The sequence below is a fragment of the Pan paniscus genome, chromosome 2 (assembly GCF_029289425.2).
Source record: "Pan paniscus chromosome 2, NHGRI_mPanPan1-v2.0_pri, whole genome shotgun sequence".
In the NCBI taxonomy this organism is placed as follows: domain Eukaryota; kingdom Metazoa; phylum Chordata; class Mammalia; order Primates; family Hominidae; genus Pan; species Pan paniscus.
In genome coordinates, this window is record NC_085926.1 from 131,869,791 (window position 1) to 131,896,936 (window position 27,146).

The following is a 27,146-nucleotide window of genomic DNA, read 5'->3' on the forward strand; positions in this document are numbered from 1 at the left end:
CCTGGCTGGTGAATCCCTTGCCACAGTAGGCGTCAAGACAACCAACCAACCAGAAAGGGCAGCTGCAATGGGCAGGTCACAGACAATATTCGCCTTCCCTCTTCTTCAGCCGAAAAACAGTGGCTGGGACCGCTGAGGCAATCCAGGATTTAGTTTGCTGTCTGTCTCCTGGCTTAATGTAGACCTTGCCCAGAGTTACTCCATCCCCTTGAGCTTCAACCAGAGGGATTTCACTGGTTGATCTCACTGTTCCCACTGTTCCCCGGTATCTGATATTCATGACCTTCTTTGGGGAGGGTTGGGAAAGGGGCTGACAAACCACTGTCCAGATATTTCACTAGTATAATTATACGAATGAGAGTTCATCTCATGTGCCAGGCACTGTGCCCGGGGGCTTTACATGCACAATCATCACGAGTCTACAGTGAATTATTTGCCTTTTGTGGATTAGAAAACCAAAGCTTAGATAAGGTAAGCAACTTCCCCCAACTAGTAAGGGACACTGGTATACAGTCCAGGCCTGTCTGAGGACAAAGCTGTGTGCTAAACTCCCAGTGGACGCTGCCAAAAGGCCCAAAGGCTTCTCGGCTTTTCTCAATCCACAGTCAGCCTGCAGAAGTGCTGTACAGACTAGGGGTGAGCTCCCTACCCCGAGCAACCCTCCCTTCCCCCAAACCCCTTCTCTCCTTCACCCGCCAAAGACAGAGGAGGTCATTTCAAAGAAAAAAAAAAGCAGAGAAAATACCAGGGCTGAAAGGTACAGCATCTCCAAATGTTGCAACTTCATTAAGCAAAGTCTTAAAAAAAAGCTTGTTGACAGGTGGCACCCAGGAAAAAATAAATAAAATGCCCCTTGGTTGGCATCCTCCCCCTCACAGGGCTCTGAAGCTCTTCCTGAACATAAAGCCAAAGTTAACACTGTGACCCATATTGCTGTCTGCAAACCAACAGGCAGACTTTACCTGCCCTTCTCCTCACCTGCCCTAATTTTTCAAGTCTGCCATCACTCTCATTATTCTTCTCCAGATCTTTTCAAGTCTCCTTTCATCTCTCTTCAGCAGCTCAATGAAACTGAAATTCTAGCCAGCACAGAGCTGATGCTAAACATAGCTTATTTCCTGGTTCCTGTGGCTCACAGCCCTACAAATTCATCCTGAAATCAAACAAATTAGTTTTTGGTGCTTCTTAAGAAAACAGAACTCTAACCCTGATTGCTGGTGGCCCAGTAAGAGCCTTTGATCTCTTCTTATAATGGAGCAGACCATTAAAGACCTGATTTTCTAAGTTGCCACGTGAGAGATCAGATCAAAAGTGGGCCGAGCGGGGTGGCTTACGCCTGTAATTTCAGCATTTTGGGAGGCTGTGGCAGGCAGATCACTTGAGGTCAGGAGTTTATGACCAGCCTGGCCAACATGGTGAAACCCCGCCTCAACTAAAAATACAAAAATTAGCTGGGTGTGGTGGTGCACACCTGTAATCCCAGCTACTCGAGAGGCTGAGGCATGAGAATTGCTTGAACCTGGGAGAATCACTTGAACCTGGGAGGTGGAGTTTGCAGTGAGCCAAGATCACGCCACTGCACTACAGCCTGGGTGACGGAGCGAGACTCTGTCTCAAAAAAAAAAAAAAAAGTGTACAGCAAAGAATAGAGTTAAGGAAGCAGGAAGGAAGATGTATAACAGCCAGATCTCAGCCCTGGCCTTATTAAAGGGGATCTCTCTACCCCTCATTCCCATTACCTAGGGGGGTAGACTTCGGCCACAGTTGGGGTGGAGCATCCCATGAAGAACAAAGGAACACAAAGAATCATGGAGATGGTGATGATGGTGGTAGCTACGCGGGGAATGGTTTGTAGAGAGAAAACAAAGCGCTTCATGAGGATTCCTCCAAACAGCATCCCCAAGGCTGCAGCAGGGAGGTTCACAGCACCTATAAGTGGAAAGAAGGAGGTGATCCAGGTGCACAGGCCTGGGACTGCATGTGGGCTACAAACACTGAGCTGGATCACTGAGAAGGAAGCGTGGCTTCAGGAAGGAACATTTGGTATGTTAAATTGTAATCGAAGTAGCTGACATTAACTGAGCATTTACTGCTTGCCAGGCACATCTAGAGAAATATCTTGAGACAGGATTGCCTTGCCTATACAAAAAATACAGAAGTGGGGTTCTTGCAGCTTAAGAGATGTGGGTTGAATATGCATTTATTAAGCACATTTCATTCCTTGGGGCCTCTTTGCATGGGACCGCATGGGGTTAGCAACACAAGAGTGATGACCCCTATGTACCAGTCAGAGATGGAAGGCCAGAGCGGTAAAGCCACAGCCAAGGACCAGCCAGGGGGTGCACGGGAGTCACCCTCAAATCTCATGCACTGATCACCTTGCCAACTCCATATGGTTAAACTCACCTGTGGGTTGGGCCCAGTGATTTCCTAGGGTACTTGGTGGGACCACATCTGTAGTTCTCAACACAGTTGAAAAAATACTACTGCTGGGTGCCACCTCCAGAGATTCTGGTTTCATTAACCTGGGATAGGGCTGGGCATCTGTGTTTTGTAAAGCTCTCCAGAGGAGCCTCTGGTGCAGCCTGGGTTGAGAATCACTGGACCATATACTCTCTAACCAAAGCAAATATACTCAGGTCCCTAGGGAAGAAGAGAAAATCCCAGAGGCATTTTGTCTAACCTCAAATTCAACCTTCCCTCTTTCCTGTGTTGTTCCTGATGATGTCAGGGCCTTTGGGAAGCTGTCAGACTTCCAGCCCCTTTACAGGGAGGAAGGCAGCCCCCAGCCTCCACCCACTCCTGACTGGAAGGACAGGAGTCAGAAATCTGCCAAGAACTTTCTAGATTGCCAACCAGGAAAACTGTCCTTAAAATTCTTTCTCCTGGGCAGTCCTCCTCCGGCCCCTGCCTATGTCCGGTCTGGCCTGCGCCCATCCCTGGATGGGTGGCTGGAGTGCCTGCCTCCTGGCCCAGGCAAGCCCTGCAGATCCTGCAGCACCCTCTGGGCTCACCAATGAGGAAGTTGGCATAGGCTGCTGAGGTGCCATACTGCTTCTCCAGGAACTTGTTGAGGAAGGTGGAGAGGCCAGCAATGACGGAGGAGAAGGTGCACTGGGCCAGGACCACCAGGACGAAGAGTGGGTTCATCAGGAGCCTCAGAAAGATGCATGGAAACCCTGTGAACAGACCGCTGTCAAGGCTCTGGCAGAACCCCTGGGCTGCAGGCACACCTAGGGGATGGGCCAGTTACAGGCCCTCTGCTCCTACTGCCCCTTACCGCACACAACACCACAGGGGCTGGGGTCCCCCTGGCCACTATCCCCTCCCCCGCACTGTGCCAGCCCACCCAGGGCTGCAGGGTCAGTTACGTTTAATGAAATCCACCAGGGAGCCTCTTGACTTGGCCTCCTCCAACTTCCTTGCTTCATCTGCTGTGGCAGGAGCCCTCTGAAGGCAATAAAAGGGGTGAATGTTCACGGCCCAGGCTCACTGTAGCCACCCTTCCCTGGGCCCTTGAGTCTCTGGCCTCAGAAGCTCAGGGCTGGGCGGAGGTGAGCACCCCCCAGGCATGTGTGCATGGGAGGGCATCCAGAGAATGCTCTCCTGAAGCAAACAGCACCTGCATTTCCGTGAGCCCGGTGTTTTGGCAGACAATCAGAACACATCTATGCCAATGCCTCCCACGATACCTGTGGGCATATCATTTCATATCTAACTTTCCCATGACTGTTGCCAAAGGTGTCTTCCTGGACCCCACCCCTCACCCCCATCTGTCATGGCTACGCTTCTCCCATACCCTCAGATTCCAGGGGATACTGGCTTCTGGGACACTCTGATCTAGAATGCCATCTGTTTCCAGCCCCACCGTCCTCCCCCTTTCTATCTCCTCTCTGGGATTCTTGCTTCCTCCTGAGCCTAAAGGTGAGTGCTGCTCAAGGCTCTGTCCTAAACCTTTACCTGCACTTTCTTGGGTATACTACCCCAGGGAACCTTCCTACCTCTTCTGACCTTGTCAGCTCCAGCCTAAGGCCCTGCAGCTCTGAACTACCTTTCAGATGCAAGGCCCCTGGGCTCTGACAGCATTAGGATCCTGCTGGGAACTCATCTCCAGGAATAGGCTCTCCCATTCAGTGAGTGCTTACTCCCTGCTGGGCCTGTGCCCAGTATTCATACGCTTTGTCTCATTCCTCACAACGCTTTCCCATACTGCTACTCTAATTAGCTGGAGCACTGTAAAGAAGAGGAAGCTTAGGAACAAAGAAACTTGGCGAAGCTCACTCAGCTAGTTCATTGTTTTTTATTTTTTATTTTTATTTTTTTAGAGACAGGGTCTCACTCTGTCAGCCAAGCTGGTGTGCAGTGGTGCAGTCATAGCTCACTGCAGCCTCAAACTCCTGGGCTCAAGTGATTCTCCCACCTCAGCCTCCCAAGTAGGTGGGACTACATGCACTCAACACCATGCTCAGCTAAGTTTTTAAAATAATTTTTTTTTTTAGAGATGGGGTCTCACTATGTTGCCCAGGGTGGTCTTGAACTTCATTCCTTCCCTACCCACCAATCTCAACCTGGGCTCAAGCAATCCTCCTGCCTTGGCCTCCTAAAGTGTGAGATTATACACCTGGCCAACTCAGCTGGTTTATAAGTAGCAGAGCTGCATTCAAACCCAGGTCTGCCTGACCCCAGCGCCTGCATGATGTGTAGCCAACGTCTGAAATTCTTCCCCAAGACAAGCTGAGGTCCTCCCACCCCTGCCCCTCTCCCCCTGGCTGGGCCTAGATTTTATATACCTCATTGTCAAACATTGAGCTCTATTTTGGGACTTGAAGCCTAGGCATAAACTTTAGCTCCTTCTTCTCCTCCAAGCCAGCTCACTGCTGAGTCCTTCTGGGCATCCACCCTAGGAATGTCTATCCTTATCTTTGCCCTGTCCCAGCTCTCCGACAACCATTGCTGCATTCCCCATCTCTCACCTGGTCTCTGCACTGGCCTCTTCAGATCTCCAGCCTCCATTCCTTCCCTACCCCCTAAACTCAACCTAGCTGCCATATGGCCACCCAAGTGGCCACCCAGTCACTGCAGTGCTCTAGAACTTCATGGAATTAGAACAATCTTTAGACCCTTCAGCTTAACATCAAGCCCCTACCCAGACTTCTCTTCCTTGCTCTCCATTCTCATCCTTCCCTGATTCCTTTCCCCAGCAGGCGTGACTGGAAGATGCTTGGAAGGTCCTCTGCTCAAAATATGCTCCAGTCTCAGCCACCCTCAACACTGTTCAATGCTAGGAATCCCTTCCTACTCAGTTTTTCAGGTTCAAACACTGATAGGCCCTATTAAATGTAAAAGTTGACTGTACCAGGTCGCAGACTTGGCCTTTATTGGCTCTTAATTCTTTAGCTCAATTTAGATAAGCTCAGTGTTTCCCAAACTGTTCCCTGGAGGTCTCCTGATCCTTGACATGCTAACATGGTACGGGAACACATAGGAGATACCACCTTTTGGAAATTCACCAACACCCTCACCTCTCAAAGCCTCTGGGAAGTCCTGCATCATGAAATTTGTTTAGATTTCACCCTGAATTTGCTTAACATGCTGCAGCTTTTTAGCTCTATTTATTTTCTACCCCCACATCCCTTTCTTCAACTCCAACAGGTAGAGTCATGGGCTCTTGGAAACTTACCTTTGCTCCTATGGGCATTGCTCGAGGGAAGAAAAAAAAGGGGAAAGAGGTGAGAACCAATAAGGCTGAAGAAATGAGCAGGCCTAGCCACCAGGCTCCAATCCATCGGGGGTCACCCGGGACCAAGTTAACTGCAGCTGAAGAGAAAACAAAGAGTGCAAGTGTTTGTTGAATGCATGATCTCAACTTACTGGAAACAGAACCTCTGATCAGGGGGAGTTTTACTGATTTTCTTCCCAGGATGCAGAAGAGGCAAGCCATGAGCTAGATTCTTGGTCAAAACAACATTCCCTCTCCCAGCTATTGGTCTTCCCAGAGGACCAAGGCCACTGCACATGAAGCACAGCATCAGAAAATCCCCGGGCAGGAGGGAGCAGTACCTTCACCTCCTTATTCAACTCCCAGCCCTTGGCAGAAGTAGTGAAGAAGGGAGCTGACTCTCACTCACAAGGGCACACCATGAGCCAGACCCTAGACCACGTGTTTCCATCTGTTTTCCACTGGGTTCTCTAGCAAGTCTGCCCACCTCTCACCAGTCAAGAAACTGAGGATAGAAGGGGTTAAGTCCCTTGCCTCAGGTAAAGGCTAGTAAGTGCCATTTCATTGGTCAATTTCAAGCCTGTGTCTCCCTGGTATGCAAACCTGCCCTCTTAACCATTAAACTAATGCCTCCCAACTTTATGGATCCCTAACAAAGGAGGCCCCATAATCCTTAGAAGCCTAAAGAAACAACCATCAACTGTGTGAGCTGCCTGGCTTCCAAAGGAGCAGCTTTCTCTTGGCAATTCTCTTGCACACGTGTAAAAGTCTGCCATTGTGTTTCTCTGTGTAAAGAAACTATCCAGGCATAAAGGGAAGGAGAAGGTGGCAGAATGGTTCAGTCAAATCATGACAAGCTACCCTGGGCACTGCACTGAGTGGACTGGGCGCTCAGTTGCTGGTCTCTTTGGGCAACCAAGAGCCAGGAACCAATTTGGGGAGTGCCAGCAAAAGGACAGGGATGGCTTGATCCTGAGGCATAAGACACCCCCTGGCTTTCTACTTTCATTTGAAGTACAGCCAAATGACACCATGCAGATGGCACTGTGGTCTGACAGTCTTAGGGACGGGAGTCTAGGCTCTAGCAGCCTGGTTGCAACTAGCACCTGCCAGATATCTGTGACGTGACTTGTTTGCAGGGCAGTGGTGGGGGTGCTCTTCCTGGAGTCTGGCTCAGTCCTGCCTTTCAGCCACCCCTTCAGCCGAGCTGGAACTTCATATCCCACCCACACATTCTCCACATTCTCCACCCTACAGCACTTTGCCTGTCCCTCTGTTATGGTGCTGACCTTCCCCATCTTGTGGGAGACTGGGTAGTGTGGGACACACTCTCAAAGGCAGGAAGCCCTTGCTCCATTCATCCTGGGGCTGGCTCCCTGAATGGTTAACTCAGAACTTATGCTGGTGTCTAGGGACTATATATTCTCATCCATACCACTTGTTGAAGAATATGAACTCATACTGTTGACTTCTTAATATACATCAGGCTTGTTCTGATCTTTACAACAACTTTATTTTACTATCATTAGCTCCATTTTACAGATGAGGAAGCTGAGGCACAGAAAGACAAAGTTACTTGCCTAAGATCACTTGGCTAGTAAGAGATGGAGCCAGGATGAGACCCAGGCAGTCCCATCCCAGTGCCCACACAGTCAAACACCATGTTATACCCTCTGGATGTGAGTCATCATCCACGTATATATTTTATATGATGTTTCTTTTTTTTCCTCAAAAGAGCTCGTATTAAATCTTAAAGAACCAGCAACATCTTAGAATCAAAGAACCATATAATTTTTTTTTTTTTCTTTCAGACAGAGTCTCACTCTGTCGCCCAGGCTGGAGTGCAGTGGCATGATCTCGGCACACTGCAAGCTCTGCCTCCCAGGTTCACGCCATTCTTCTGCCTCAGCCTCCTAAGTAGCTGGGACTACAGGCGTCCGCCACCACGCCCGGCTAATTTTTTTGTATTTTTAGTAGAGACGGGGTTTCACCGTGTTAGCCAGGGTGGTCTTGATCTCCTGACCTCGTGATCCACCCGCCTCGGCCTCCCAAAGTGCTGGGATTACAGGCTTGAGCCACCGCACCCAGCCCATAGAAATATTTTTAATGCCACCAAGATGGGTGCTGTGGTGGCAACACCTGAGGTCCTGCCCTGGGTCTCCAAACTTCTTAAGGGCAGAAAGTGAGTTTGCTTCAGCAGCTTGTTCCCCACAGTGGCCAGCGTGGGCCCTGAGAGAGGAGGCGCACACTGTCTGCTCCTGGCTCTCCGAGGGACTGCAGGGATGAGTGAGCGAGTGAGGAGGTGGCAGAGCGCATCTGGAGCTGAAGCTTCATTCTCTGTTCTGATTGGATGAGGGGGCTGGGGGCTGCTTTATTGAGCTGGGGATGGGAATGGGTGTCCTCTGCACATACTCACCTGTGTTGACCCTGCCGTAGTCCACAAAGATCTGCAGCATGACAGAGCCCAGCAGGTACCCGAAAGCCGGTCCAAATACAGAGATGGCAAATAAGATGGCTGGAAATGGAAGTAAGGGGAAGGAGACTGAGAAAAATGGAGAGAGTTTGGCAGCCTTGGGCTCCCAAGCTGAGGGGGAGTCTTGAGATATCACTTCATCTGTTCCCAAGCCTGATAAGCCCACACCTGTGGCATCTCCCACCAGCAAGGCCAGAACCACTCAAGATTCCAAGACACATAGAACCAAGGCTATTTCTTCCTCCAGCCAACTTCCAAAGAGACCTGCTTGCCAGGAAGGAAACAGGCTCCAAGGCATTTAAAAATGCCAGGTGATGCTCCCTGTGGGTACGATGCTGGGGGCCCTCGGAGGAGCTCATGGTGCCACAGAGCCTGTGGGGGTGGTCTGTGTGGTCTGGAGTATAGGCCCTGAGGATGCTTGAAGTGGCGTGTTCTTTTTTTTTTTTTTTTTTTTTTTTTTTTAAGATGGAGTTTCACTCTTGTTGCCCATGCTGGAGAGCAATGGTGCAATCTTGGCTCACTGCAACCTCTGCCTCCTGGGTTCGAGTGATTCTCCTGCCTCAGCATCCCAAGTAGCTGGGACCACAGGTATGCGCCACCATGCCCAGCTAATTTTGTATTTTTAATAGAGACGGGGTTTCTCCATGTTGATCAGGCTGGTCTCGAACTCCCGGCCTCAGGTGATCCGCCTGCCTTGGCCTCCCAAAGTGCTGGGATTACAGGCATGAGCCACCACGCCCGTCCCAAAGTGGCTTGTTCGAAGGGAAGGATTTGGGCATTCACGTGGTCATCTGCTATCTGCTTTGCATGGGCTTCTTTGAGGCCAACCTGCTCCTAAGTGGATGTCTCAGAGAAGATATGTGTGTCCTGGCCTGTGCCTGAAGGACTAGACAGCAACAGTAGCTGCTGTTGGTTTAGGGTCCATCCAGTGCCCAACACCAGCTAAGTGGTTACATATGCCATCTCATGTATCCCACAGCCATCCAGCGCACAGATAATATCAGCCTCATCCTGGAGGTGAGAAACCTGGGGCCCTGGGGTTCAGCCATTTGCCTCAGATCACACAGCTGGGAGGTAATGGAGCTGACATTCAAACCAAGTCTGTCTGATCCCCAGGCCTCTGAACTCATTTGCTGGGTTGTAAGCAAAGAGGGTGGGACCTCAGTTTAGTGCCCCAGGGCCTCGTCAAGTGCTACATCAGGACCTCACCCCTCCCCAAAGCCCTCTTCAAGCCGGTGACTCACAGATGTACAGGGGCGAGTTGCTGGGCTCTGAGAAGTCGTCCACATAGGAGATCCCAAATGGCTGAATAGGCACTGTCCCGATGCCAGCCAGCAGCTGGGCAACCACCATCAGGCCCCACATGCTGCTGGTCTCCTTCTGGGGGTTCTGGGTGGTGCTGTGGCACTTACTGGGAGGCAGGTCCTGCCAATGCTTCTGGCAGAGCTCGGCCTGCAAGCGGCTGTTGTTCCCTGCAACGAGAGTGCTTGCTGGTCTCCACCACCCTGGTCTCCTGGTTCCACTGGCTGGCCTCCAAACCCGGCCTTTCTCCCAGGCCCCTTGGGGAAGGACCAACTTTGGCCAGAGGCTGTGCTAGCAAATGGGACATGGTTCCTGAGGACCACGTCCTTCTGTCTGGCCAGCAGGAGGGACTCTAGAAACAAAGGTGTGAAAGAGAGGTGGAATGTGGGCTCCCCGGCCCCAGGAGCTGCTATTTCTCAGGTGGAGAGGAATCTTCCTCTCGTGAGTGTCCATGCCTTCTCCTCCATGGGCACTGGTGGGGAGCTGAGCACGGAGAGGTCAGTACCTTCATGTGTGGAGGAAAGGGGCACCCAGCTGGAAAAGTAGGGGGTCCAGGGTCAAAGCCCAGGCCCGTCGGCCTCCAGCACCCTGTGCTCAGCCCTGGGGCTCTGGGCCCCCAGGGTTCTCTTCAGCAGGACAGAGGTCATGCTGTTGCACTGGGTTGGTGTCACCTACAACGTGGGTTGAGTCCCTGGCTTGTGACTCCCAGGGCCTTTGCTTCTTAGTGAGCCCAGCACCAAGTCACACTGGAAGACCTACTGCCAAAGACATTTAATATCCTTACCGTTCCGGGGAAGCTCCCAGAACTTCTGATGCTGGAGGGGCTTTAAGACCCTCTAGTTCAGCCTCTCATATTACAGATGGGGAAGCTGAGGCTGCTTCTCGAAGCCCTTCTGTGAGGGTCCCAGACACCCTGGGTGAGGCCTGTGGGCACTATGGTTCCTGTGGCTGTGGCCCTTGCCAGGCTGGGCTGCCGCTTCCATGCCTCTGTTTTTAATTTGGCCCACACTAAGCAATCAGCATTGTCAGCTCTCCAAGGCCTTAGGGGTTCTCGAGGGCTCCTTTCCATAAGATCCCCTTTCCCTGTCTCATTCAGGCTAATGGAAACCACTGACGTCACTGATCTCACTCGCTTAACACTAATGGGATTCCGTTTAATTCTCACTTGTGCTGCCCTGAGCTAGGTGAGCCTAAGTCCCACAGAGAGGAAAACCGAGCGCCGTAGACTAGCCCTGCTCCTCACACTGGACTCTGCCGGTGTTGTTGGTCTCAGGGCTGCCCTGGATGGTGGGGCTGGGGAGAGGGGTTTGTGCTCTTCATTGCCCTTTCCCCTCTCCCCAGTCGCACACGCCTTGTCCAGCCTGGCCCCACTGTTGTCTGCCCTCTCCGGTGGTGTCTATGCAGGACACATTAGAAAGTTGCTGTCATGGGAGCTCCCCCATCAGTCAGGGAAGCCTGTCCCAGGAAAAGGAAAGGAAGCCAAGGCGTCTGTTTGGTCAGGGTCATCTAGACCTTCAATAGTTGTGTCCGTGGAAGGAAGCATCCAGGCAAGCAGCCAGGGACTGTGGTCAGGGTCCCTCTGTACCTCCCTCTTCCCACTCCATGTTCGTTATCCTGCTTTTCAATGCAGAATTCAAATAGAGTGGCCCGACCACATGGTGACATAATATGCAACCTTTTAGAATTGGGGTGAAAATGTAGCCTTTTTTTTTACACAGAAAGACAGCTGGAACAGCTTGTTAGAATAAAAAAATAGTAACTAGTAGGTTGGAGAAGAATATGTTCCCTAATTTATAAAATGTTTGTGGACTACTTGAATATGCAGAGAAAACCTCTGGAAGATGATGGCTGTCTCTGGGTGATGAGATTGTGCTGATCTTTTTTTATTTGCCTCATTTATTTTGTAATTTGTCTGGAATGAACACATTTCTTTTGTGTTAAAAGAAATACTTTTGAAATAAAGCAACAAAGTTTTTAAATTCAAGGTTTTTGCAAATAAATATATCCAAAGCTTAACAACGTCTCTCCCATTTCTTCTTTGTCCCATTCCCATTGCCCTTCTTTCTGCTCTAGGCTCTAGGCCTGCAACAGTGGAGCTGAGTCTCTGCCCATCCCCACCAACCACAACCCATCACTGACGTCACCGATCTCGCTCACTTAACACTGATGGGATTCAGTTTAATTCTCACTTGTGCTGCCCTGAGCTAGGTGAGCCTAAGTCCCACCACAGCCCACCACCACCTCTCCCCTGTGGAGTGTTGGGCCTCTCTCTGATTTACAGGCTCTACTGTAGAGATCCAAGTCCTAGCACCAGAAATGTCAAACACCCATGTACTGACTGGGCCAGGCCCTGTGCCAAGGTTGTGATGTATGTGGTCTCCTGCTCACAGGGGTTATTGTGAGCAGGAGACTACATAAGACCATACCTAAGTGGCTGGTTTGGGGGTAGAGCTGGGATCCAAACCTGCATGTGTCTGACTCAAAGTCCAAACTGAAATCAAGTCTGATGGCAGCTTGAAAAGACAGAACACACATTTTTCAGGGATGGAAGAACATGGCATGGGAAGATTTCCTCCATCCCTAGCCACCTTCAGACATATGAGCTCTCTGACCTCTGTAGGTGGCTGGGACCTTACACCTACTTCTTCTCAGGAAAGGGGCTGGCTGCTGGGATGTGTGCTAGAATCTGGGACAATAAGATGAAATAAACACAGTACAGGAAGTTAAGAAATTGGCTTTATCCCTAGGTAAGATAAAAATTGGTTTTATCCCTGTGTATTCTTGAGCAAGTTTCTAAATGTCTCTGAGCCTTAGTTTCCCTTGGCGTAGAGGCCATAAGGTGGCTAGATATAAAGATTCTCTGTGTCATTAAAGAGGTAGAAGACTATGGTTCCAAAAAGATGCCCAAGCATGAGAAGTCAGACCCTGCCAGTCCCACACCAGGTCTAGTGGCTGTGTCTGCCGTCTTGAAAGAAGGCTGGTGCAGCTCAGTGATGCTGCAAGGGTCCTGAAGCACAGAATTGTAAAATGCTCCTGCTGAAAGACCACAGGGGCTGTCTGGCCCACCCTCCCACTCAGGAATCTGTATCAAATGGACCATTTCCAACACCCAGAACTGGGTGTGGCGCTGGCTGACTCCTGCAGATCCCAGGGTGAGGTCAGGGTGGCTCTGAGTGGGCAAGGCTAACAGATGCTGGAAGGCCTGGACTGGGAGCCTGGGACCCAGATTCCTATGACCCTGAATTCGTGGCTCTCTATGTTGGTGATTTTGACTTTGAAAGCTCTCAGAGGACTCCAGGGAAGGACCAAGCACAGCAGAGGGTGAGAGGCTGCTGGTGGATCTTGTGGGCAGAGTGTTAGGCTCACTGGTCACTCCCCCAGTGCAGCAGCCAGACAGGACACCCGGGGCTGCTGCCCCAGGTGGGTAAGAGTTTATATGCACAGGCTATGCTGGTCTTTGGAGGGAGTGGGGGACAGGTAACATGGCCCCATGCTCTTCTCAAGACCAAATAGGCACGTAGGGGAAAGAGAGCTAAGCCAGCTGCTCAGCTTGGGAAGTGTTCAAACATTTATACAAACCCACCTGACCTGGCATGGCTAACTGACTCAACACAGCTGTGCAGTCACTCAAAGAAATCAACATGCACACTTCTCTGCTAACTTCTCTGTGCCAACTTTGACCAAACGGATGCATTTCTGAAGGACATATACTTTGCATCCATAAATAAAAGGGCTGCTGCTACATTTCCAAGTGGGTATTTATTTCTGAAGATTCAAACAAATCTTGGGTACACTGTGTATGGAGAAATGAACAAAGTCTGAGTTCCCTAAAACCTCAGGTTGTTGTCATTCACAAGTGTGCTCGGCTGAGCCATTCCCCTCGGTGTGACAGTGGCTCTCTGTGGCACGTTGTCTCTTAGGCCATGGGGTGGCAGGACCAAGTCTAAGTTATGTGGGAGCACGGTTTAAAGCAAATCACAATACCTGGAAAGAGATGCAAAGAATCAGCCTCTGTTCCCAGTTCAGCCACTGAAGGACCATGCCTAGATGCCTAGGTCTGAGCAGCTGCCCCTCAGCAGCAGTATGAGTGATACCTACGTCACAGGGGAAAAGGAGAACGCGGAGTCCTGAAAAGGACCTGGACCCAGTTACATTCATTCTTCAGTCGCTCAGTTATTTGGTCGATAGTGGCTGTGGGTGGGCACTCTGCTTGGGTGGGAGATGTGGGCATGACTGAGAGGCACAGGTACTGTGCCTAACAAACCCTTTGGTCCACTGTGGTACCCAGAGCATCAAAAAAGCAACCATAATATTGCTTTATCAAATCAAAACTACAATGAGATATCACTTCATACCCATCAGGATGGCTATTACCAAAAAAAAAAAAAAAAAACAGAAAACGAGTGTTGGCAAGGGTGTGGAGCAATTAGAACCCTGTGCATTGCTGGTGAGAATGTAAAATGGTGTAGCCAATGTGGGAAGAAGAAGGGTGGTTCCTCAAAAACTGAAAAATAGAATCATCGACGCTGGGCGTGACGGCGCGCACCTGTAATCCCAATACTTTGGGAGGCCAAGAGGGGCAGATTGCTTAAGCCCAGGAGTTCGAGACCAGCCTGGGTAACATGGCAAAACCCTGTCTCTACTAAAAATACAAAAAATTAGCTGGGCATGGTGGTACGTGCCTGTAGTCCTAGCTACTTGGGAGGCTGAGGTGAGAGGTTGGCTTGAACCCAGGGGGCAGAGACTGCAGTGAGCCAAGATCCTGCCACTGCCTGGGCGACAGAGTGAGATCTTGTCTCAAAAAAAAATAAATACTAATGGGCCGGGTGCGGTGGCTCATACCTGTAATCCCAGCACTTTGGGAGGCTGAGGCGGGCAGATCACGAGGTCAGGAGAGCGAGACCATCCTGGCTAACACAGTGAAACCCTGTCTCCACTAAAAATACAAAAAATTAGCTGGGCGTGGTGGCTCGCACTTGTAGTCCCAGCTACTCGGGAGGCTGAGGCAGGAGAATGGCGTGAACCCGGGAAGCGGAGCTTGCAGTGAGCCAAGATGGCGCCACTGCACTCCAGCCTGGGTGACAGAGCGAGACTCCGTCTCAAAAATAAATAAATAAATAAATAAATAAATAAATACTAATAAAGATAGAATCATCATATGATCTGGCAATTCCACTCCTGAGTATATACCCCCAAAAATTGAAAGCAAGGACTTAAAGAGATATTTGTACCCCCATATTCAGAGCACTATATTCCTGATAGCCAAAAGTTAGAAACAGCCCAAATATTAATCAACAGATGAATGGGTAAACAAAATGTGGTATATGCAATGGAATATTATACAGCTGTAAAAAGGAAGAGAATCCTGACACATGATACAGCAAAGATGAGCCTTGAGGACATTATGCTAAGTGAAATATGCCAGACACGGAAAGACAAATGCTGTGTGATTTCACTGAGATGAGGGATCTAAGAAGTCAAATTCATAGAAACAGAAAGTAGAATGGTGGTTGCCAGGGACTGGGGGAGATAGGAATGAAGAGTTAGTGTTTAACAGATACAGAATTTTAGTTTGAGAAGATGAAAAAGTTCCAGGTGTGGATGATGATGATGGTTGCACGGCATTGTGAACGTACCTTAATGCCACTGAACTATACACTTAAAAGTGGTTAAACAGTAAAATTTATGTTATATATATTTTGCCACAATTTAAAAATATTGCACAGGACATGTGAAGCTGGGACAGGGTGCCAGGGAGCATATGAGAGAGGCAGCAGACCCAGTGTTGTAGGAGAGGACATTCTGGAGAAGGTTTCTGGAGAAAGTGGCCTCTGAACTGAGAAGAATCGACAGGCATAGATAGAAGATAAGGGTGGGGAGTGGGGAGGTGAGGAGGAGAGAAACAGAGAGTGGAAGGGCTCAGATGTGGGGGTGGTACATTCCACAACATGAATAAAGGTCAGTGAGGCTGGCGCTCAAACACAAGTCCTCCAGGGTGAGGCCTGGCTGCCCCTGGAGGACTTGTGCATGATGGGAAGGGGCCTGGATTGTATCCTAAGGAAAACTCCAGAAGGGTGAAAATCATGAGGGGGCAGTGCAATGAACACACTAGAGGACTTAGGAGTAATGTGCAAGGCCCTGTCAACTGAGACGGGTAAGGAGGGGAGTTGATTCCATCAAGAAGCAGTCAATGCATAGTATGAGGGGCAGGGCTTAGTGGCTGCGAGGATGGTGAATGCATAGCCCAGAGGGTGTGTGCGTAGACACACAAGGCCAGGCTGCTGTAGGATAGCAGGGGCATGACATGAGAAACATCACCGGGAAAAGAAAGGGCCAGAAAATGTGTGGGTTTTTTGAATGCTAGTTCTTGATTCTACTGATTCTCATTAATTTATTTAATACATATTTATTTGAACATTGTTGCTGACTTGACTAGCAAAATCATTTTTTGCAAGGTATTTAATGGTCATCAAAGATGGTAAAAACATTGAATGACTTATTAAGTCTTCATACGGCATGTTGCCTGCTGCACCACGGCAACAAAAATCCTCATGAAGTTCATCTCATGCAGTGTTCAGGAGGTGAAACTTTCTGGGGATTGTTTAACTGCTACCACTAACTTTAAAAATGTCAGATTACATGTCAGAAACTGCCTTTATTAAAATATGTATTTAAAAATAATCAATGGGCCCCAATTACATCCAAGTCTACTGAGTTCCTCTTGGCCTATTCTACATTCCAAATTGATTCAAGATCTTCCAAAGAACTTTCTTCCTTATGCCAACTCAATGGGGCCCAAACCCATCCCACATCCCAGATCAAGTTCTGACACATATAAAAAGGGAACAGCAGTTAAATGCAACCCCGAGGTCAGTGCTATCAGAGAAGCAGTGGCCCACTAACAGAACTGGCCTTATGCGGGGACAGGTGTTTATGTCAGAGACAGATGTAGTGTGGGCTTCCCAGACAATCAAGCCTGAGACACCCTTGGCAGTGGGCGGCCCTGGCTAGCTCACTCTGGTCAGAATAGAGTCTTCTAGAATGTATTTTTATTTTATTTTATTTTATTTTTTGAGACAGAGTCTCGCTCTGTCGCCCAGGCTGGAGTGCAATAGCATGATCTTGGCTCACTGAAACATCTGCCTCCCGGGTTTAAGTGATTCTCCTGCCTCAGTCTCCCAAGTAGCTGAGATTACAGGCACATGCTACCACGCTCAGCAAATTTTTGAATTTTTAGTACAGACAGTGTTTCACCATGTTGGCCAGGCTGGTCTCGAACTCCTGACCTCAGATGATCCACCCTCCTCGGCCTCCCAAAGTGCTGGGATTATAGGCGTGAGCCACTGCGCTCAGCCAAGTCTTCTAGAATTTAGAACATTAAGCTCTTCCCTTATAAAAATAAGAGGACACACATTTTAAAAAAGAAAAAAAAAATAGGAGGACAGGGATAGGAGTTCAAGGGGCAGGAAGAAGGGGAAGAAAAAGACCTTGTATGAGCACCAACCCCGTGGGCAGCCTCTGATCTAGTGACATTGATAATGGACAGCCTCTGGCAGACAGAATGGGGGACTTGAGTCTCTTTGCACCACTCCACACCTCTCCTCCCTGGAGCAAAAGCTCCAGCCTTTCAGGAACTCGGGCACACATTAGGAAGAAACAGCAACCTCTCATTGCTTCGCAAGCACTCTAGTAAAGGCTGGAACACAGCTACTCCACGTAACTTATAGAAGCATGGCAGGTTAGAGGTTGCTAACTCTGACCTTTCCACCAAGTCAAATCCTGTGGTAAGGTCAGGAACATGCCTGCCTTTTCCTGCTCCCACAACCTCCAGAGACTGCCTGCCCAAACACAGCCACCTGCCCCTATCTTGGAGGGGTCTGGAGGAGGGAGGGGAGTCTATTTCTTAGCCAGGTATCAGTCTGTTTCTCATCTTCCCCCAGGCAACCTTCTGGAAGGCTCAAGTTCATCAGAGCACATTTTTTCCCATAGGACACCAGAGGGCTGGCTTTGCCAGTCTAGTTTTCACAGGGCTGTGAAATGTTAACTAGAAACAGGCTGGACCTCTTCCCTCCTCCAGTTCCCCCCGCCCCACCCCACCAGCACGTGAGTCAACCCTCTGACTCACTCCACCATTTAAATATGCAGAATTTCAGTTCTAAATTCTGGACCCTCAGCAGCTTTAGAAATGTAGGAGTCTCTGTCAGGAAGGTCTACTTCCCTAGAAAGGAACCTCCAGAGATGGGGTAGATCTGGGGCAGGCCAAGGTCTAGCCATGAGGGTGATCAAAGCCACATGTTTCAGCGCTCCGTCCCACCCCTCGGGATGGCCAGGCTGAGGCCAGCCTTCCAGCTGTCAAGGGAATAAATAGTGAGAGGGCTTTGCACCAAGGTCTAGAGCTGGGGTAGGGAGAGGACCCTAGAACGACCAAGCAACAAGAGAAGGCCATAGCAAGAGGGGCTTTCCTTTGACTAGTCATTCTCATCATTCTAGTAAAGCAAAGAGAGGAGACTTCTGCCAGGAAAGAGGAGGGCTCCTTCAAGTCATGGCTCTTAAGAGCCACCCATCCCCTCCTTGCTCAGAAGGAGACATGGCTGTCATCTGGGAGTGTGTGGGTGAGTAGGGTCAAATGGGGAAGAGGTTAGCAAGCCCCAAACTTCAGAAGCAATCCATAAGAGAACAACAGAGAAAGGCAGGGGTGTTTCCAGAGAGTTATCTGGAATCATGGCCAAGGTGCCAAGCCCTTAAACTATCAGCACGACTCCTGGAACCTCATTCAGAATGTTCCACTCTGAAGGACTTATTTCCTCATCTCCTAAATTCAGCTACTCTACAGTTCCTCCTGAAACTCTGGCAACACCCACTGGCAGGCTTGGAACAGACTGTCCCAAACTCACTCATGATCTGAGATCTCAAAGTCGATTGTAAATTGGGTTGTTTGCAAATCAGAAATGATTGGGTTTCCAGTGTAGTCCACAAAGCCTAGTTAATCCATAATGCTCCAGTAATAACATGTGTTCTATTCCAGCTAAACTAAGCCTCCATTTATAAAATGATTCCTATGGGCAAATGCACTCAGTTTCATCTTGGAAAACTAGGAGAACATAGTCTTCTGCCCCAGCAGAAAAAATGAGTTGACGTTGACAGTCTGGGGCACATTGTGGGGCAATGGAAGAAATTCACACCTTGAAGCCAGACAGATCAGGTTCCAATCTTGGCTCTACTGCTTGATAGTCAGAGGCCTCTCAGAATGAACCTCAGTGTCCTCGTCTTCAAAACAGATATAATACCTGTCTTACAATATTCTTATGAGAATTAAAAATAATGAGTATATTATAACCTGGGACATAGTGATTATACGATGAGATCGATTTTCATCCAAAGAGATGAGTAACTGTGAGAAACTCAAATAGATAAGGGAAATGGGAGAAGCTTGGAGACAGGCAATGTTGCCCAGGCCTTTAAGAACTTGGAAACTGGGTCCAGAAACTAGATACCAGTAAGATCAATGCTGGTCACCAGCAATGGATGGATTATAATAAAGCAGTTACAGGACAAGTGAGTGTGCTTGGAGAAGTTCACATCTGTGGAGGAAAAGAAGCTCAGGGCAGTGGAAGGAGGAACTGCTCTGCTCCTCTCTCAAGACTGGGTTTCCAAGACTAGTTCTGAGGCTGAGGCTGGATGTCCCTTCCCATACTGCCACCTTGGCACTAGAGGGGGCCCTAGGGAAAATGCCTACTTGTATTGAGGAGGCTGTGCTATGAATGAGCTGGGCACAAGACGGTAGGCTCACTGTGCATGCCCAACAAGGCAGGGTGCTATATTGCTGGCCAGGGGCTTTCTCTTCCACTGCCCACACCCCCACACCCTGGCCCAGCACATGGTCTGGCACCAGCACCTGGCTCGGCTCATCATCAGAGCTGGTTCTTTAGTGGATGAAGGGAAGGAAGACATACCTGAGGGAGCAGGATGCAGCTCAGAGCCATTTAATTTTAACATGCAAAGAAATGTGAGCTTAATTAGTACTCCCCCACCCTGACGGGTGTGAGATAGAATTTATTGTTCACAGATTTATTCAGTAAGCTGATGAGAAGTTCTTTGAAGGGGGGAAAAAAACCGTTAGCGGAGCCAACATGAGCTCATCAAAAGCCAGTCTTGCCAAACCAACCTCATTTCCTTTGTTAATGGGGCTCCTGACCCAGCAGGAAGCCATAACATGGTGTTACTTGATTGGAAGAAGCCTTTTGACAAAGCCTGTCATGACATCCTGCTAGACAAGATGAGGACACATGGCTGGGGAGTCCTCAGGGAAAACTGGCTCAAAGCATGCCCGGCTCGGGTGCCCGTGGGCCAGCGTCACCCAGAAAGAAGCTGCTCTGAGCGCATGCCACTCAACGCTTGTCACGGACTTTGGAGAAAGAAGGAAACTGCTTACAAATGTGTGAATGACATGGATGACACGAAGCTGGGAGGATTGGACAGTCCAACGGCTGATAACTCAAAATTAGACCCACGGCTATAAGGAGGGACCCCAACCAAGGAGAATGATTCCTACAGGGAGAAAATATGAAGCTTGACCGTAGCTTCAAGGAATTCAGCTAGTCAGCGGTTGGAAGGGTGATACCTGGCTTGGCACAATGTATGGGGACAAGTCTCTGGTGTTTTGACCACAAGTTCACAATTCCAGCCTGTGAGGAGGACCCTCAGATTCAGATGTGAGCCTCCCTCTGTCTTCTTCTCAGGGAGACCACCCTGACAGCACCGCACTGGGCCCAGGCAGCTTGGGCCCCCAAAGGGCTGGAAGCCTTATTTTGTGGGAAAGAGTAAAGACCAGCAGCTCAGAAAGCAAAGGCTCTGGGCTATGTGATGGCTGTTTCCACCACTGTGGACTGATGGGCTGGTGCTGCTTGGTTCCAGAAGACTGACCTGGGACTGATGGAGTGGAGTATAGGAAGACAGAATTCAGGGAAATCTAGGAAAACGAGTGACATGGGAGAGAGGGAGGGGCCTGCTCCCACAAACCATGACTGTCCACATTCAGGCAGCCTTACAGTCCCCATTCTTGAGCTTCAGCTCCAGATGCCTGAGGGCAGTAGTGGGCCTGGCAGAGAGAACTGTCTGGTCCAGAGATTGGCAAACCACAACCCGTGGGCTGCGTTCAGTTCCCAGCCTGTGTCTATCAATAAGTTTTATGGGGACACAGCCACGCCCACTTGCTTATCTATTGGGAAGGGGAACTTTTGTGACACTACAGCAAAGTTGAATAATTTCAGCACAGACCTTATGGTACACAAGTCTGACATATTTACTACCTGGCCCTTTACAGAAAATGTCTGTTGACCCCTGGTCTAGTCCCATGGTGTTCAAACACATCAGCCACCAAATCTTCTGCAACCAATGCTTCTGGAGAAGCACAATGTATGAGACAGACAAAAGCAGGTGTCACCAGCACAAGACGACGAGAGGGGAGTATGGAGTCCCCTGCTCACACCTCTCCGCACTGCAGCCCCAGGCCAAGAAGAGGCCAGGAAGGAGCTCTCCAGAACATTCCAGAGCACCAGCCAGCCCCCTTAGGTCCTGGTTTGTGGGTCAGTCCTCTGTCATGCTAACTTCTCTTTGCTGTTTCCCTCTTTTAGATTTCTGAGGCTCACATCCTCTCTGACTGTGTCCAGTCCAAGCTCTCAATCCTGAAAAGTCCTTTTGTTCCTGAAAGAAAGAAACTCTCCTTGTTTCCAACCTCCTGGTGGGTAGCACGCTGCCCAGTTGGGCCCAGTGGTTCCCATTTCAAGGCTTCAGGGCCACAGGAGATGCCTGTGCACACAGTCAGTGTCCCAGCTCTACAGCTCTACTAAGTGTGGCAGCAAGAGCAGAAAGTTCCTCCCTGTCTCCTTTGGGGATGCTTGGGGAGCTCAAGGCATCTTGCAGGGAGGATCAATGGTTTCTTTGAACCACATTTCCCTTTTTCTGTGGGGCTTTCCCTCATTCTCAACACTGTTCCCAGGATGCCCAAAGCCACTGGAACAGTAGCCCGCTTTCCTTTTTACCCTGGATACTAACTCCCAAGGAGGCCATCCTCCTGCTACAGGTGGGCCCAAGACACGGTCTGCCAGCCTTCCTGGAGAAGCGACTCTCAGCGGAGCAGGCTGCAGCTTGCCTCCTGGACCCTCCCCCCAAGCAGACCTGTCACTCAGCTTCATTCCTGAGCAAGGGAAACGATCAGGCATGCCTGAGGGTCCACACTCAGGTCTCCACCAGGCCTGTGCTAGAGACGCAGAACAAGGGGTCCAGTTTCCAGGTAAGCCAAGGGGAGTTGTGCCTTGCCCACAAAAACAGATGATAGAAAAGCCTGACAGAGAGTCAGCTACTTTTATGTCACGGCTCAGGCTCAGGCCCTCAGAGAGGCTGTCACACCATCACCATGGAGCGCAGAGCTCTCCCACCAGTTTCCAGCTTCGCTCCTTCCCGGGCCTTCTCTACCGTAGTCTAGTGTTTTCTATCATTTCTCCATGTTTATTTCTATTCTTTCCTACACCACGCATTTAAAAAATGTTCCACATCAAATCTCATTAAGTTTTGTTCTGCTCATCCGTTCAGGGCTCTATTTCTCTCAGTCAAATTAATAACACCCATGTGTTTTGTGATTTTCTCTGTTGTTTATTTTCTCTTTCTTTTTGAGTTAAATAGATCCACTGGCCAGGTTGTGCAACTCCCACTAGGATGGTCCACCCTGCCCTCCACCAATACATACACCCTTTCTCCTCCTTCCTTGCACATCTGCCCATCCCCACCCTCCAATCACCTACCACCCCACATGCTTCCCCTCACAGGCACCCCACCCCACCTCCATACCCCCCACACACATGAACACACGCTTCCCCCTCACAGGCACCCCACCCCACCTCCACACCCCCACACACTTCCCCCGACATGTACCCCACCCCACCTCCATACCCCCACACACACGTGAACACACACTTCCCCCTCACAGGCACCCCACCCCAACCCATCTCCATACCCCCACACACTTCCCCCGACATGGACCCCACCCCACCTCCATACCCCTACACACACGTGAACACACACTTCCCCCTCACAGTCACCCCACCCCAACCCATCTCCATACCCCCACACACTTCCCCCGACATGGACCCCACCCCACCTCCATACCCCCACACACACATGAACACACACTTCCCCCTCACAGGCACCCCACCCCAACCCATCTCCATACCCCCACACACTTCCCCCGACATGGACCCCACCCCACCTCCATACCCCCACACACACATGAACACACACTTCCCCCTCACAGGCACCCCACCCCAACCCATCTCCATACCCCCACACACTTCCCCCGACATGTACCCCACCCCACCTCCATACCCCCCACACATGTGAACACACTTCCCCCGACATGGACCCCTCCTCACCTCCACACCCCCCCAACACATGCACACACACTTCCCCATCACAGGCACCCCACCCCACCTCCACACATTTCCCCCACATCACCTCTTCCCTCACACCTTCCCCTTCACATACACCCCAACCCTCACCCCACAACTCCACTCACACATCCACATACTTTACTCTCCTCTGCCTCCTACCCCAGTCCTTCCCATCCCCACATGCCCCCCACATCTCCACATACACCTACCTCCCCTCCACACCCACACACCTCCTCACCTACTTAGCTTCCTACTCATAGACACGCCTCCCCCACATACACACCTATACACAATTACCCACAAACAAACTCAGGCTGCCCAAACCACGGGTGCCCCTCTCATTCCTCCAGGGCTTCCTAGCACACCCATCTCACACCATAGGTTGGTGTTCACTGTGGAAAGGCTGAGCTCCCTGTCCTGACCAGTTCACTCAGGATCCCGAGGCTCCCCCTCCCCGTGCCTTCCCACCACCTTCTTTCCCAGGGACACCCTTGGGATATGCAAGCCCAGGTTGGGGATGGCAACTTCATGAATAAAGGACTGGAAAGTGACTCTTCCCTTTCTTTTTCTTGTCTGCTCCAAAAATACAGTGCTCCCCTGCCCCTCCTTAACCTCCAGGAAGCTTCCTGCCTGCTGCATCCATTGTCTGCATGTGGGCAGACTTCCCTCTGGACTTGGCTGAAGGATCATTCACAGGTTACACCTAGTCCTACCAGACACTGGTTTCCGAAGCCCCTTCTCTTATCTCCTGGGAGGACTGGTCTCACGTTGGCCCGTTTCCCATAGAGGAAAACCTCTCCGCGCCTTCCAGACGTGGTCTTAGAGGCTTTGGCTGGATAGCTCGTCTTTTCTCTAAAGGCGCCAGGGTACATTTCCGGACCCCACTGACATTTAGAAAATCTAAATATCCATAAATGTCTTCATGGCCTTTTAAAAATTAGCAATTAGTTGTTAAAGGTCTCTGTGATTCCCAAAATGTTTAGCCCTTCTTTAACTTTTTTTTCCTAAAACACATTGCTATTCTTCATTTCCCATGTTCGTTTCTGGAGCAGCTTTACTCCAAGAGGAAGGAATCAGTAATCAACACAAGTAATAGGTCTGAGTAGCAGATTTCAAATACCACAAGGGCAGGCAAATAGAAATATGCTGAGCAGGCCAGGCGCGGTGGCTCATGCCTATAATCCCAGCACTTTGGGAGGCTGAGGTGGGTGGATCACAAGGTCAGGAGTTTGAGATCAACCTGGCCAACATGGTGAAACCCCGTAGCTACTAAAATACAAAAAATCATCTGGGCCTGGTGGTGGGCACCTGTAGTCCCAGCTGCTCAGGAGGCTGAGGCAGGGGAATTGCTTGAGCCTGGGAGGCAGAGGTTGCAGTGAGCCGAGATCGCACCACTTCACTCCAGCCTGGTGACAGAGCCTTGATTGCTGCCCAGGCTGGAGTGGAGTAGCATGATCATAACTCATTAAAGCCTCAAACTTCTGGGCTCAAGTGATCCTCCCACCCCAGCCTCCCAAGTAGCTGGGACTACAAGCATGTGCCATAATGCCTGGCTAACTTTTTTTTTTTTTTGTAGAGATGGGGTCTCACTGTGTTGCCCAGTCTGGTCTCGAACTCTTGGCCTCAAGCAATCTTCCTGCCTCAGCCTCCAGAAGTGATGGGATTACAGCATACCTGGCTTATTTCATTTTACTTTTACTCTCAGAACACACTGAAAGTCAAGGTATTCTTGCTCCTATTTTATAGGTAAGGAAACTAAAGTTCAGAAAGGTGAGGTAGCTTGCCTAAGAAGACTTGGCAGGTAAGTGACTGAGCTAGGATTCAAATGTTAAAGTCCATATGGAGTGGGGTGGGGTGCATGTCTACCCATCATACCAGGCCACACCAACACAAGGATCTGGGAAGAGAGCACAACAGCAACCTAAGCTTCCACCAACAGAAATCCTAAGGACTCACATGTGAGGATGCAGCAGGGACCATGCCAAGGGAGGCGCCCTGCTCCAGAACAGAGCAGAGGACCTATGATGTAGACCAGAAAGAAGCTGCCTTCAGATGTCCCCAGGCCATCCAGCCCATAAGCTGTCACATTCTTCACAGGAAGTAAGGTGCTTTCTCCTTTGGGATCCAGAAAGTCTACTAGTTTACACAACATCATGTATTGTCCCTACCACTGTGGGGACAAAAGCCACCACTTAGTGATTACTGCATGTGACAGCCACCAGGCTAAATTCTGAACAGGCATCTTCTCAGCCCCTGCAGCCCTACAAGGGCTATAAAATAGACACTCAGGGATGAACTGAAACTCAGAGCAGGGAGGAGGTGGCTCGAGCCCACTTGGGAGTCCCAAAGCTCAGATTCAGACTGAGGACTGCCTGGTTCCAGTAGACCATTCAGATTCACACCCCCACTCAAAGAGTGGTACATTTAATGAAATGCCTTTGTTCCTGACGACCTTGCATGATTCAAAACTAAAATTTCCATAAGAATACATTTGAAGTAGGAGTCACATTTTAAGCTATTCCCATGAAGTAAGACTTTATAAATATTTTTATTTGCACATATTAGCATAGCACTCACGTGGTGCACTGGCACCGTGTGCAGCCCCAGCTAGATCACATGGATGAGGTTCCTGGGCCAAAGTCCTTCTCATCCCACCCCCTGGCACCAGGAAGATGCCCGAAGGTAGCTCAGCTCTGAGCACTTCCAGCATCTGCTTCTATCCCAGCCAGACTGAGGGAGACTGCTGTGCCCTATTGTTGCATATAGAATTTGCACCAATGAACAAGAACTACAAAACAGCCCACTCTTCTGGCCTATGGTGCCCCCCTGCAGCCTTGAGAGGCAAGCTGTGGTCTTTTCAGAGCCCCTCCGTCCTCTATCAGAAGATTTTGTCTTAGAGCACTGAGGTCAAAGCTGGAACAGCACAGTGTTTCCTTCTGAGCTGAGAGCGTCATGGTGAGCTGAACCCAAACTCACTGATTATTCCTAACAAGGAACAGAGTGAAGTTGTCTTAACCAGTCTCCTGTGGCTGCTCAGTGTGAGGCAAATGCCACTGGGATGTGGGCCCAGGCCATGGGAGCTGACTTGCCAGGCTGAGCAGGCCACGATGTGTGGCGCCTGGCAGGAGGCCCTCCCCTCGGCCTGGCCACAGTGCCCCAGGCTCCCTTGCTGATTTCATTATTCCAGTCTTCACGTGACGAGGAAGGGCAGGGATTGTGGCTCTGGAAAGAAGACAGTGCAGCCAGGCTGGCCACACTGCTCTCCGAGAAGATGGCCAGCAACTCCTGACTCCCTTCAGAGCTGGCCTCAAGCTCTCATTAGACCAAGGGGGAGAAAGTGTATGGCAGGAGCCTGGGGCTCGGATCTTTCCTCATCCTCTGCCCACCTGAAGCAGGATTCAGCCCCACAGAGTCCATACATTTATGAGAAATGACCAGTTCACTGGTGATTTATAAAAAGGGGGGGAAAGAGTTCCATGACCAGAACCCAGCAGATATTTCAGCATTAGACACCCCTATTCTTGCCCTATTCTTTTCCTGTTCCAGGCGCTTCGTTCTCTCCATCACTGGCCTCACAATCTTAAGGGCTGCCCTCTATTATTCTAAGTGGTTCATCTCTCAAACCTGGTCTACATATCTGATTGAAAAAATAGCCTGGTTTCTAAGCAAACCAGAATCGATTATTCCCTCAGCACCTCCCTGGGGGCTCATTTAACCTCAACTCCAATACAGTGGACTAAGGGTGAGCCTATGAACTAGGCCTCTCACAAATGTCTATCACAAAACCACAGCCACTTTCCACAGTCCTTAAAATAAGTGCAAATTCATCCTAAGTCAACACATTAACATAAAATTAGTTCCAAAGCAATGATGGTCCTGGGTGCTGAGTAAATGTAAATGCCAAACCACTCTGTAGGGCTATTTCCTTACCCAGGCCACATACAATTTCCACAGGGCAAAAAAGCCCACTGCAAATGGCTCATGGTCAAACATAAGGAGGTAATCCACCATGAACAAGAGCAAGCAGATATAAAACAATGGGAGGATTAACATTCTTAAAACTTGAGCTACTAGAACGATCTGAAAAAGAGTATAATATAAATATATTTAAAATAGCTGAAGACATCAATAACACAAAAGAAATCATAAGGAAACACCAAAAAATTGTGTCACAGAGCAGAGAGATTTGAACAACTATTATAAGAAC

General features: G+C 49.8%; 1 protein-coding gene across 1 annotated transcript in view; it reads right to left on the reverse strand.

Moving 5' to 3' along the window:
• SLCO2A1 (solute carrier organic anion transporter family member 2A1) overlaps nt 1-27,146 on the reverse strand; it is a 97,749-nt gene that overhangs the window by 12,811 nt on the left and 57,792 nt on the right. Inside the window, exons 4-9 of the mRNA XM_024928365.4 lie at nt 9,437-9,664; nt 8,136-8,234; nt 5,681-5,817; nt 3,372-3,450; nt 3,015-3,179; nt 1,740-1,929 (exon numbers count right to left, since the gene is read on the reverse strand). Of these exons, the coding sequence (XP_024784133.2) occupies nt 1,740-1,929; nt 3,015-3,179; nt 3,372-3,450; nt 5,681-5,817; nt 8,136-8,234; nt 9,437-9,664 (898 nt within the window). The remainder of the gene's footprint in view (nt 1-1,739; nt 1,930-3,014; nt 3,180-3,371; nt 3,451-5,680; nt 5,818-8,135; nt 8,235-9,436; nt 9,665-27,146) is intronic.